The following is a 12,825-nucleotide window of genomic DNA, read 5'->3' as shown; positions in this document are numbered from 1 at the left end:
GTTTTTTTGTTTCTGTCACTACACCATCTGTTTAAATGGAAAAAGAAACAGAAAATATTAATTATTTTCAATACACTACATGCAAAGTAAAAAAAAGAGGAAAAATTGTGTTGAAGCAATAGCAGCAATACTTGTGACAGTGCCATCTAGTGGAAATACCATGTTTATATGCCGAATATGGCCAAATGACAAGATCTCGTGTATAGAGTAAATCAATTGCATGACAAAAATTGCAGTTTGAATGGCACATTTTTGGCACTTAACGGTATGAGTTTAACACTTTGTCCACTGTGTATTTTAGCATCACTGTAGGAGCTGAACTGGAAATAACAAAAATGAAAAAATACACAATCTTGCCAAAAAAAATCATACATGGGCACAAACAGAAACACAAAAAAGCACTTGGTATTATTATGAATATTATGAAATCTTTGTGATTGCTCATCCTGATCAGGATTTATCTTTAAACGCCCCTGCTCTGCCTCTGTCCATGGTGCTGAACTGTGATCACGTGACCGCCGCCACCTCCCTGCGCTTCTCGTCCCTTTAAACTCCCTTTGTGTGTCTCCCTCTCTGTCTGCTTTGAAAAGGGACACAATCAAACCCGCTCCTACTGCACATTCGGGTCCACAGCGTGACAGCACCCAGTCGTTATTGCGCTCCTCTTTTTGTTTAAAAAAAAAAAGGCCGTCGGCCTGTGTGTTTTTTTGTTTTTTCCGTCGCCATTTTCAGCTCTGTGTGATCATGGACAGCGACTACTCGTCGATGTTGGAAAACCCTCTGTACAGTGAGCTGAAACACTTCTGCAGGAGGATCCAGGAGGCCTACACCGAGCTGAAGGAGGAGCTGACACCGTACAGAGATGACCGCTTTTACAGGTGGGTCTAACACAAATCATCAACATCAGTAACATTATCAAAAATGTATTAAAAATTCCTCTTCATTTGGCCCCGCTGTGTTTGTGTTAAGATGGCAGACGCAAAACAAACAAAACAAGACAAAGGTTCGTCGCTTTTATTCATTATTAATTTACATTCATTTCATCAACAAGCGCAGCCATCAGGAAATAAAACGATGTAGAATAATATCATAGATGCGGGAAAACAAGCAAGACTAAGACGAATTCATAGTTTCAGTCGCACATTATCAACATATATACATATATATGTATATATGTATATATATATATATGTATATATGTGTATATACATATATTTATATATAGTATATTAATAATAGATTAATATCGCAATCTAATCGAGGGAGAGGCCTTCAGTCCCATTAAAGTCAACAAGTGTTTTCAGGAAGATGGAAGATAACACTGGTGTTTGTAATTTGTTGTGAAACGTCACAATCCACGTTTAAAATAGAGAATTGTATCACTTAAATTGCAATAAATTCATGTCTCCTAAATAGTTTATTGCAAATTAAAAGTCGACATTCAAATGCTATTAAATCCTGCTGCGCATGCGCAAAATGTATTCTCATCCAGCCTGTTAGTTCTGGCAGCAGGAACCAATGACTGAGCAACTTTTTTCATGAAATAAAATTAATTGACTTCGCCCTACTATCAAAAGAAAAAATATGATATTTGACTACCTTTTAAAAAGTTAGACAGTGATATAGGCGACCTACAAAACATAGCACAACATACCACACAGTGCTAAATACTGTTTTGACTGTTTGAGTACAACAGTGGAGTCACACATATCTGATGTCTAACTCCACACTTTTCTATAGATGCATAAATATTCAACAGAGGGGGCAGAAAATGTGGCCTGCTCATGCACATTCATCCTCCACTGAGCTGTATATTGGGCTCTTTTTTCCACCATAGATATTTTGACAAGTTTAAGGTGTAAAATGCGTCACTGATAACATTAACAATGGCTTTGTTCAGTTAATATGTCAGTACATTGTGGCAGTAGTGGCACTAAGTCAGCACACACTCTGAAACTGAGGAAACTACATTCATAGGCCACTTTATTAGGTACACAGGACACTTGAAATAGGCAGGAGAGGCACCTAGTGTGGTCCATCCAAATTGTAATTTGACTTACTGTGTTACTGTGCCATTGCTATTGTTATGAACCAGTCATTTGACCTATGGCATCAACAAGACATTTTTGCCCAGACAGCTGTCTCTTACTGTCTCTTTTTTGGACCATTTTATGAATGTCTTCTTGCATATGAGAGTTAATTTCACACGTGTAACAAGCTTCCTGGCTAAATAAAATGTGGGATGCAAATCTCAGCAGCTGTATAACCAGTTCTGCCAAAAGGAATGCACACCCTGTTTATTTTATTTTGTAGAACCTTCAGAATAAAATGGTGGTGCTCATGTTATATTTGGGTGAATTTCACGTGGACAATGTGTATTTCATACAGGCCATTGCTTTTATTGTGGCAATAAAATTCAATAAAAATAGAGAATACTCACCTCAGACGCTCCACAATCAGTGCGCGATCCCATCAGGTGCGTGCCTCAGACAAGCACGTTCTCTTTCCGCCACATCGTCGCCACGTGATCCCGACCCCGCCTATTCGATGACGTTGCACTGCTGGCTGACGCGCATTCACGGATGTGGCTTTGGCGGACTGACTTTTAAAGCTTTTTCTCGCTCCTGACACTTAAAACGGGCACAAATGGAGCAGTGAGTATGAGAATTGTTTGTAGGACACTGCAGATATGTGACTGGATGATTAAAACGTGCGAGAATATGATTTTGCTCTCTCCTGACATATGTTACTGCTTGTGTTACGTAGCATAGAAGCTAGCTATGTTGACATACCCGCACCTGCACTGTCTGTAACGGCTTTATAAAAAAAAGAGAGAAGATTAAATTAATCTTCTTCTGCTTTCTGTCTATACTTGTGGTCATTATCGAGTGCGGGTTAAAATTATTGCGTGTCTCCTTGTGACAGACTAGCTCCTATGCGGCTCTACACCCTGTCCAAAAGACATTTTGTCCTGGTCTTCGTGGTGTTCCTGGTCTGCTTCGGCCTCACATTGTTCGTTGGGGTCGCAGGTACGTCTGAGAAACATCACTGCTGCAGCACTGCAATAACACTCGGTCATAATTCATCCTGTCACGTGATTCACGGCCACTACCACTTGTTATCAAACGTGCATCCATGCAGCTGTATCGTCCACATGAGGGTCGCTGGTGCCAATCCCAGTTGACATAGGGCAAAAGGCAGGGTACACTCTGGGACTGGTGCCAGTCCATCACAGGACCACATAGAGACAAACATTTACTTTCAAACCTCACACCTACAGTCAATTTAGAGAGTCGTCGCACACACACACACACACACTCACGTGGAGAACATGCTGTTATCAAGCACTGATAAACAATCTTTAATACATGAAGACCATCCTCTTCTGTCTGAATAGTTCAGCGACTCTTTTTTCTGTTGTGCACACTTTTGGAAGAGGGAAAAACCATTCATGTTGTTCACCACAATCTTGTGAAACAAGTCCATCTGCTCTAATTTCAAACACATAGGCCTGGGGTCTCAAACTGCAATGACCTGGGGGCCACATGATGTTCAAGTCTGGTTAGGAACTGTATGGGAACAAACAACTACTCTGTATGGGAGGGCGAGGGCGTGAGTTGGAGACCTCCGACTTTGACTGAAGCAATAATTGTTATCTAATTGAAATTCAGTTCATTTTATGTTCTATGTAGATAATATGTGTGTATATATATATATATGTATATATATATATATATATGTATGTATGTATGTATGTAATACTGAACTTAACCATTACATGTCATTTAACCTTGACTTTTAATAAACACAAAGATCAGTATGTTCAGTTCACATGCACCAACACTTTAACCTCACTAACCTTGAGTCAGTGTGACTCTTCATTATTGTTGCACTTGTGTTTTTTTGTGTATCAGTATATGTGTTAGAGTTGTATGTGAATGAGTGGGGCCACACTGGCACACAAAAATATCACTATTCTTCTTTTTTTTGTAGGTCCTCGGGTCATTGCTGAGCAAGAGCACAGTGGTGATCAGTTATTGGTAAAAAATGCCTCAGTTAAGGTAAGACATTTCTATGTAGGTGTGAATTTATTGTCAGTCTTTGGAGTTTTTTGTCCAAAATATTATGGTGTATCATCATAATGTAATACAACACTGTGAATGTTGTTATGTCCGAGATTATTGGATTATTATATGTGGATTATTTGTTTTTATAGTACTGTATATATCTTCAATTACAAGCTCTGTGTGAATAAAAATAAAGGTAACAGAAGTGTAAATTCACTGTAATCACTGTAGAGTCAAATCTAGGTTGTAAAGTGATAAAAAACCTGTGGAGTCTCTGCTGTCCAGCAGACATGTTTGTTCTTTGTTTAGATGATCAGGCTGATTGTGTTACGGTGTCTGCTTGATTGGTGTTTAAATGTGTTTGGTGATGATAAGAGTGTTTTTTATGAGTCGAGATTCTGACCTTTCTGTGGGTATGCAGTATTGTCTGTGTTAGGTTAGATGCGGCTTTATGACGTGTTTGTTGCTATGTGCTATAACGGGAAAGAGGTAATCTTGAATGTCTTTTTAATGACGGCATTGATTGAATGATGAACATATTTGCTGATGTCATTAACTGTATGTTTTCAGACGGGGCCCTTCATCCTAGTTTCTCCTCCTCTCACCACATACAACCAGCAGCTATGGCTCACCTGTGTGATGCAGGCCGAAAACAGCAATAGTAAGGCCACCCACTGAGTGACACATGACAGCTGTTCACTGTGTTTAATGAGGAGGGCGTCTCCGCATGACATTTCACAGACTGTTATCTGTTATTATGCTGTATAAACATCTGCGGCTCATTAATAGTGGCTCACTGTTGCTGCTCTCTGTGTGTCAGTGGGAGACTTTCGGCAGCCTTTTGAAATCAACGTGGAACTGAAGGGAGTGATGCAGGACGCCAGCGTGATGCACATTAACAACGTGCACCAGAAATCCCGAACGCTGCACTGCATGAATGTGAGTGTCAATCAGCAACTCAACCTTTTCTCTCTCTCTGTCTTTTTTCTTCGTTGTCATTAATCATGTAGTCAGGCAGCAGCGACAGGCGCAGCATAGTGTGTACATGAAATATCATTTATCATACAAACAAAAAAGACAAGAAACAAAATACAGTGCAAGTGTAGCAACACAGGATGTGAAAATTATCATACGATCAAGCGACTCCTGTTTGGTCAGACAGAAGGCAGGTGGGGACATCAAACAAGAAAAAAACAACCAATGGAAATGTTTGCACACAGCCTGACATCCAACTGAAGAAAATATTAGACACAGACAAACAGACAAAAAAAAATCCAAACGCATTTCCATTTCATCCATCTTGCAATATACAGATCATTTGTCGGTTTCAACAGGAATTGAATCCATTTCATAAATACCACTTGAGATGAATTGCTTTTTCTGTTGCTACAATTAATGTTTTTAAAAGATACCCACCATGTGACATCAGTTTACTGAAGAAATGTTGCATATCTCTAGAAATACCTTCCTAAAAGTATATTAATGGAATCAAATGTATTGATTTTGCTACGGCCTTAGATCGTTAAGTGAACTGACAGAGATGCATCTTTTTTTTTGTCTCCTAACAGAAATGTGAGGAGATTATTGTGCTTCATCTGGGATATTTGAACTACACCCAGTATCAGGTTGTGGTCAGTTTCAAGGACCTTGAAAACATCACGTTTGAACTCAAGGTTAAGTTTGTGGTAGGTGACAAACGCCAACAGGATTTTTCTCAATTTCATAAAACCAACTCTAATGTCTGTATTTGTTTCAGTACTGGATTTTATTTTATATCTTGAGCTCTTAAGTTTTTTTGTTTACCTCCTTCCTGTTCTCTGGTTTACCTCCTTTCCTGTTCAGTGGAAAACGTATAATCCCACCTTCTCACAAGTAGAAATCTGGTTCCGGTTCGTTTTTGTGGTGCTGACCTTCATGGTGACGGTAAGAGAGGTGGTTACATGAAGACTTCTTTTATCTGTATGTGTGAAATCTACTGTTACTGACTTCTCTCTCATTATTTTCCAGTGTCTGTTTGCTCATTCTCTGAGGAAGTTTTCGATGAGGGACTGGGGCATCGAGCAAAAATGGATGTCTATCCTGCTCCCATTGCTTTTACTCTACAACGGTGAGTTTATTATTGTGCCTTTATCTGTGAATGTGCTTGTTTTTCCACTGTCTCACTTGTAAGCCATTACAAAAAGAGCTACAGTAGCTCTTTTACACCCAAATAAAGTTTAAATGTTACTTTTTAAGATGTTAAGGTTGATGGTGTTGCTTTTTTTGCTGTTCAGATCCATTCTTCCCACTGTCATTCCTGGTCAACAGCTGGTTCCCTGGGACGTTGGATGATTTCTTTCAGGCTCTGTTCCTGTGTGCTCTCTTACTCTTCTGGCTCTGCGTCTACCATGGCATCAGAGTTCAGGTGGGTCCAGTATTATTGATTTCCCGCTAATTCTACTATGAGTCTTGTTTTGTTTTTTGTTTTTTGTTTTTTTAACAGTTTGTGTTGTTTCCACAGGGTGAGAGAAAGTTCCTGACGTTCTACCTGCCTAAGTTGATCATTGTCGGTCTTCTGTGGCTCTCAGCGGTTACACTGGGTATTTGGCAAACGTAAGTGTGACGTCACCAGCAACTACCTCAATGACTCCCTTAGGGTTCATTTTTCAAACCAGACTACGTCCACTTTTATATACAGTCTCTGCTCAGGACTGAACAAAATCTACTCTTTTTGTCTGACTTTTCAGGGTCAATGAACTCAAGGATCCTACATATCAGTACAAAGTGGATATCGTGAACTTTCAGGTGAGACTTTGGCCTTTTAAAGACATGCTTAGATACCAGTTGGATCATTTAATCAAACCATGACGGTTTAAATGATTTACGCCAAAACAACTTGGTATAAATTCATAAACTAGCAGTTTTTTTATATGGCAACTTGTTGTCCAGTTGTCCAAAATACAACAAATGTTAAGACACCTGTATATTTCGACCAGACACTTTGTTTATGTCCTTTATAAATAAATAATATCCATTGTTATTTCTGCAGGGCATGAAGATCTTTTTCCTGATTGTGGTTGCCCTCTACATCCTCTACCTGATTTTCCTCATTGTCAGAGCTTGTTCTGAACTCAAAAACATGCCGTACTCGGGTATAACACCAAACCACACCTCTCTGTATTTGATTCAGTAACAACATTTTACCGCTCATTTTAACCCTCATTTGCTGTGTGTTACCAAACCGTAGATCTCCGGCTCAAGTTTTTGACGGTGCTGACGTTTGTGGTGCTCATCATAAGGTCTGTTCTGTTCTTGTTAGAAAGTGGGAAGAGCTCTTTGAAGAGCTTGGTTTCTTTCGATCTGATTGATTTTTGTTGTTCTCCCCCCCCCCTCCAGCATGGTTATTCTCTACCTGAGGTTTGGTGCCAAGGCTCTCCAGAACAACTTTGTGGCTGAACTCTCTACTCATTATCAAAACTATATCCTTTTCTCTATATATGTATATATTATTTGTTTTAAACCACTTTGTTAACCAAAACTTTAAACTGTGCAACATGACACATGAGTGAGCTATTATTCCTTAACTCCAGACATACCAGCTGAATTTTTATCCTTCTATGGTCTTCTCAACTTTTACTTGTACACATTAGCATTTGTGTATTCCCCCTCCAAAAATGCCCTTTATGGTAACTAATGCAGTCTCTGACAATTCTTAATCTTTCCTCTACTCTTCAGGGTCATAATGAGCTTTTGTATTTATTGCACCTGGTTGTGTTAAATTTCGCAGACTCCCAGTTGAAGGATAATCCTGCGTTCTCCATGCTAAATGACTCGGATGATGAAGTAATATATGGGTAAGACGGATTGCTCTTGAAACTCTTGAAAAAGTGTACTGTAATTCCGATTGAACTTTAGTGTATGTGCAGTGGTAGAACATTTAATTTAGCGTAATGTGATGTTTTCTCTTTGTGAAGGAGCGATTATGAAGACATGCCTTTACAAAATGGACGCGCAATCAAAGCAACTGCCAAGTACCAGGACGAGAGTGACAGTGACTGAATCTCGCACTCGTCTTTTTTCCAGTATTCCTGTTGAAAAACCACAAGATTTCATGAAAACAATCAATCCCATGTACAGTATGTGTACATAAGCAAGTATTTGGATGGAATGATATATTGTTAAGTGTACATAAATCTATTTTTTAAAAAAAAGGTTCCATGTCTATTGAATGTACTGTAATTTCACTGAAAGTTGAAGATCCTCCTCCTGTTTATACTTTATACTTCCAGTCTCACTGAAAAACAAATGTTTACATTATGTAAACATAGATCTGTGGAGGAAAGTGAACCTGCAACCGTGTGACTTGGACGATCACATGGCTGCAGGCTCGGTAGAATAAAATCAAACAATGTAAACATGTAAAATGCCAGATATTTCACTAATGTGATTATTTTATCTTTACATCCGTAGTTAAAAATAATCAGGTAACATGTTAATTTCTCTTCTCTTTTTTTAATGCTTTCTTGTCTTTCTAATTCGATTCTGTGTTGTTTTTGCCATTCCACTCTGTTTTCTGACCACCTGAGTTCATAATAGCAGTGCTGGCTGTGACAATGTGTTTTAAATATAATACAGAAAGAGCCTTAACTGTACACAGTGCCACTGATTTTCCACCACTCCTTACCAGAGCTTTTCGTTGAAAGCAGCTTTGTTATTGCACTCCTTTCACTTTTATGTTAATTGTATTTATTTTGCTGCAAGGTGGTGACATTTGATACTGTATTATCTGATTACTTGGACACATTTTGATTAACTGCATGGATTTCTAATGATGTTGTGTTAATGTACTACTGATCTAGAAAGTGAACATTTCTTATCCCTGCACATGTGGTATTTATACCATTAGCCAAATAGTTTTTGCCTTATGTAAATCACGACTATTTAAGGAAATTTTTCGGGTCCTAACTTTGCCATTTTCTGCCATGAATACAATTGGCAAAAAACAATTGTTTTCCTAGTTTGTAAAATCTCAATGTGGATTCAAATCAAGATGGTGCCTTGTCTTTACATAAATGGGCTGCAGTCTTAAATCATGTAAATACCTGATTTGTCAGAGTGAATGTAACATGTTGATTTGAGGTGGTCAAATGAGGTAATTGAGAGTTATGATATGTTAGACATTTTTTTTGAGATTTTTCTTATTTTATGAGAAAATGTGTACATGTACCACACTTTCATTTCACATACAATAAAGTCAGTATATACCCCATAGTGTTTAAATCAATTGTATTTAATCAAAAAGAATATACAGTAATACTTCATTCAGATGAATCTGAGAAGGCCAAACAAATCTTTTGAAAACTTAAGTGCCTTTTTGGTGATATGTCATGAAGATGGTGACATGTCATGAAGATGCACACAGGTACTTTTCCTCAAAGCTGTTGTTTTGTGTCATAATTAACACCCCTGTATTTTCTGCATTTGAACATGGAATTATGAAGTCCCTTAATACTATAAAGCAGCTTGCTGTTATTCTGTGAAACCCCATTTTGGGCAAGAGATCTGTGTAGTGAAAGCAAAGCTTATAAGTAATCAATATGGTTACTTTTTTCTTATTATCATTACACTGGCCATTCAGTTTTAACATAACAGCCAATTTTCACAATTTTAGCAGACTTAATGAAGATGTCAAAACAAAAAATAACTCCTGTATAATGCAAGGTTAAATGTTTTTTTTTTTTTTTAAACCTTCCTGAATCTGGATCACCACTGAAATCTAATAATTTCTTTCTTGGATCATAACCTACATCCGAGGCGTGCTTTGTAAAAATCTGTCCTTCATTTTTTGAGTTACACTGCTCACAAAAGTCTCCTTGGTGAAGGTAATAAGCAGGTGTACAGCAGTGGGTTCAAATGGCGAGGCCAAAAACACTGACGATACAGTACATGGACTTGTTCTCCCACCTCACTGCACAGCTCCCTGTTTAATGAAATAAACACTGAGTTAGTGACAGCATCACCTTTGCATTTATGCATTTAATGCTACCAGTTTGTGACACTCTAAGAGACAACCCTTCTCAAGACTAAACTAATATTTGCTGCCAAATATTAGTTTTCCATTTGTAGAGATGTGACAAACTGTTAAAAACAAATATTGAGTGTATTTTATTATACAGAGGAGTGTTTGATTTTACCATCAGTAGAGTTGTCCCAGAAGCAGGCGCTAGCAGTTTGTAGACCAGCACCATTTTTCTGCATGATGATGCAGGTTACTGAGGGGAAAAACAAAAACTGAGTTTTAATGCCAACTTTTTTTTACAACAATTTTTTTTTTCTGACGGGAGAAAACAAACATACCAATATATTTGAAAGGCTTTCCCATTTTGCTGAGCTGACTGAGGCACTGCTCCACAACAGATGTGGACCACTGGTTTACTCTGCTGTGTTGGTAGGTACTTCCTCCTATGGCGACTTCTACTGACTACAGACACAACAAACTGGAATTAAGGACAGTAGATCTAACTAACTAACACAAAAGATACACCTCCACTCACAGACACAAAACACACATTTTAATTTATGCAAACAAAGACCAGGTTGGATGTTTTAATAATGATAGAAATTGCACAAAAAAAGGAACCAATGAATCACTATTTCAAGAGTTTTAGGAGAAACAACAGGCAGAGTTATAACTAAATAAATACTAATAATATCAATAAATAAGCAGAACTAAAACGATTAAATGAAATAAATGCTATGATACATGTCAATACATGATATAAATACATGACATTATATGCCATAAAATATAACTTTATCAGTAAACTACTGAATTGAAATATAGTCAGTGTGGGGGCTTTCGGTGCTGCCTAGCAACCGTCTGCGTTCCTTAGCAACCGACTGTCGCTAAACACAAAAGTTGGTAGCTAAAAAGTATCACTGAGCAGACAAATATGACAACATATTACAACAATAGAAAAAAACAGAGGACGATTTTTACCTCTTTAATTACTTTGCTCACATCTTCAACGATGAACGCAGTCTGTGGGTGAAGAACAAAATAGTGCAGTTTAAGCTAGCAGGTTAGCCGAGCAGCTGCTAAATCAAACCGTTTCACAGCGACGAGACACAGAGAAAACGTTTACAGTTGTAATAAAGATACACGATAAATAGTTAAAATTATGACACCTACCTCCTCTTCTGTTTGATACTCGTCCATGGTTTTATCTCTACCGGAAGCGTCAAGTGACTCCGGTCAGTCCGAAAATATAACTTCCGGTCATATTCCTTCAAAATTAAAGTTTAAATAAAGTTGTTGGCTTCTCTATGTTTGCGTAGGAAAATAAGACTTAGACTGAAATCGATTTGTTTTGATGACCACCATTCCAACAACATCCTTTATTAGTTGCCTGGCTGTATTAATCAGATTCAAAATCCAATAATAATAATGTAAATTGTTAATGTAAGTTTTGACAGGATGTTGTCGTGACCGGAACCCAGGGCTCTTATTTTGAAGGCTAGAGTGAAGGGGACGTAAGAACTTCTTGCCCTTGTCAACAAAATAATATCTTACACAAATAATAATAATAAACTTGAGTTGTATAGCACTTTTCTTGACACATGTTACAAAATCACAGCAAGAGAATTAGCAACAAAATAGATCATATGGGACAAAACAAGTAACTTAAAATGACCTGTAAAAACAGTGGGTGAGACGAATTTTAAGCTAAAGTGTAAATCTTGAGATTGCTTCAAAAAACATTTACTGGTTGATAAAAAAAAAACCAATAAAAACAAAAAAACAACAATTTACAACTACCTACGTGTGTGGGCAGATCATTATCTCCAGCCGCAACTGATTGGTTCTCTGATATAAACTCCAACCAATCATGAGTGTGGAAGTAGCGGCGAAGAAAAACTAAGTTAGTGTGATTGTCGTGGTGGAGAAAGTGGAGCACTTCTTCTACGGGTATGTTTGAAAATAATAATGATAGTAATAATAATAATATATTATTAGTCAGAAAACTGACTAAATTAAAATGTTGTATTTCAAAGTAAGACGTAGTAAAACCGTATAAGTGCCTAATTCTAACGTTTGGCTCCTCGTGTGGGACTGCTGTAGCATTACCTTCCAACCTGACAGAGGTTGAGAGGAAGGTTTGCAAACATGCAGTTGCTGCCAAATGGACTACTCCACACTAGCGCTGAGTTTCTTAATGTCTAAATGTATAAATGGGAATAAATCAGGGTAAACTAATATTTTGGAAAATTGCAATGTGATCAATTTGTAGTTAAGTCTTAACACAGAATAACGCACATACATACATACGTTCTGAGAATACAATTAAAATAAAGTTGTATTCGATTTATTTTACACTCATGGTGAACAGCGCCTCATAAATCTTATATGATCTTGTCATAAATGTAGTTAGCGCCCTCTGCTGGACAACAGTCTTACTTGCATAACATATATCTGTGACGCCATTAACCAGTCGGAACTAGGATGATTTATAGTTGAAGATGTGACATCATTTTTACTAGCCAAAGATAGCTAGTCACATATATCCGTAATTAAAACTAATTTAGTTATTAATGTGTATGTGGTTTGTCATTATATATTTAAACAATTAAGTTGTAGAGCGATCTATTTCCAGTTACAGACTACAATGATATTCTGACTATCTGACACGTAATTCAAGATATCTAAAAATGAGAATATCTGCAATTGAGGATAATTATAAAAAGCTGTCTTGAATTTCCTGCTTGAGTGCAGTTTTCT

The 12,825-nt window shown here is 37.6% G+C and overlaps 2 protein-coding genes across 3 annotated transcripts; one reads left to right on the top strand and one right to left on the bottom strand.

The window, feature by feature from the left end:
* The first annotated feature begins 534 nt into the window (after positions 1–534).
* Positions 535–9,315, top strand: tmem181 (transmembrane protein 181). Of its 2 annotated transcripts, none has more exons than XM_044049458.1 (17): positions 535–878; positions 2,926–3,029; positions 3,994–4,061; positions 4,638–4,728; positions 4,888–5,006; positions 5,636–5,752; positions 5,910–5,990; positions 6,075–6,174; positions 6,341–6,471; positions 6,568–6,659; positions 6,794–6,851; positions 7,096–7,198; positions 7,294–7,345; positions 7,443–7,525; positions 7,643–7,732; positions 7,834–7,900; positions 8,021–9,315. In XM_044049458.1, the coding sequence occupies exons 1-17, from the start codon at positions 745–747 to the stop codon at positions 8,103–8,105; spliced, it is 1,575 nt and encodes a 524-aa protein (XP_043905393.1). In that variant the 5' UTR covers positions 535–744; the 3' UTR covers positions 8,106–9,315. The 2 variants fall into 2 exon arrangements, with proteins under 2 accessions (XP_043905393.1, XP_043905395.1); XM_044049460.1 differs by lacking the exon at positions 535–878 and adding an exon at positions 1,341–2,654.
* On the bottom strand, positions 9,316–11,323 carry dynlt1b (dynein light chain Tctex-type 1b). The gene is made up of 5 exons (XM_044049461.1): positions 11,239–11,323; positions 11,047–11,088; positions 10,404–10,527; positions 10,241–10,318; positions 9,316–10,026 (listed from the first exon to the last, which is right to left on the bottom strand). The coding sequence occupies exons 1-5, from the start codon at positions 11,263–11,265 to the stop codon at positions 9,956–9,958; spliced, it is 342 nt and encodes a 113-aa protein (XP_043905396.1). The 5' UTR covers positions 11,266–11,323; the 3' UTR covers positions 9,316–9,955.
* Positions 11,324–12,825: the final 1,502 nt, after the last annotated feature.

Source organism: Solea senegalensis, linkage group LG17 (genome assembly GCF_019176455.1).
Source record: "Solea senegalensis isolate Sse05_10M linkage group LG17, IFAPA_SoseM_1, whole genome shotgun sequence".
In the NCBI taxonomy this organism is placed as follows: domain Eukaryota; kingdom Metazoa; phylum Chordata; class Actinopteri; order Pleuronectiformes; family Soleidae; genus Solea; species Solea senegalensis.
Note: the sequence above shows the minus strand (reverse complement) of the source record. Positions and strands in the feature narration are given on the sequence as shown.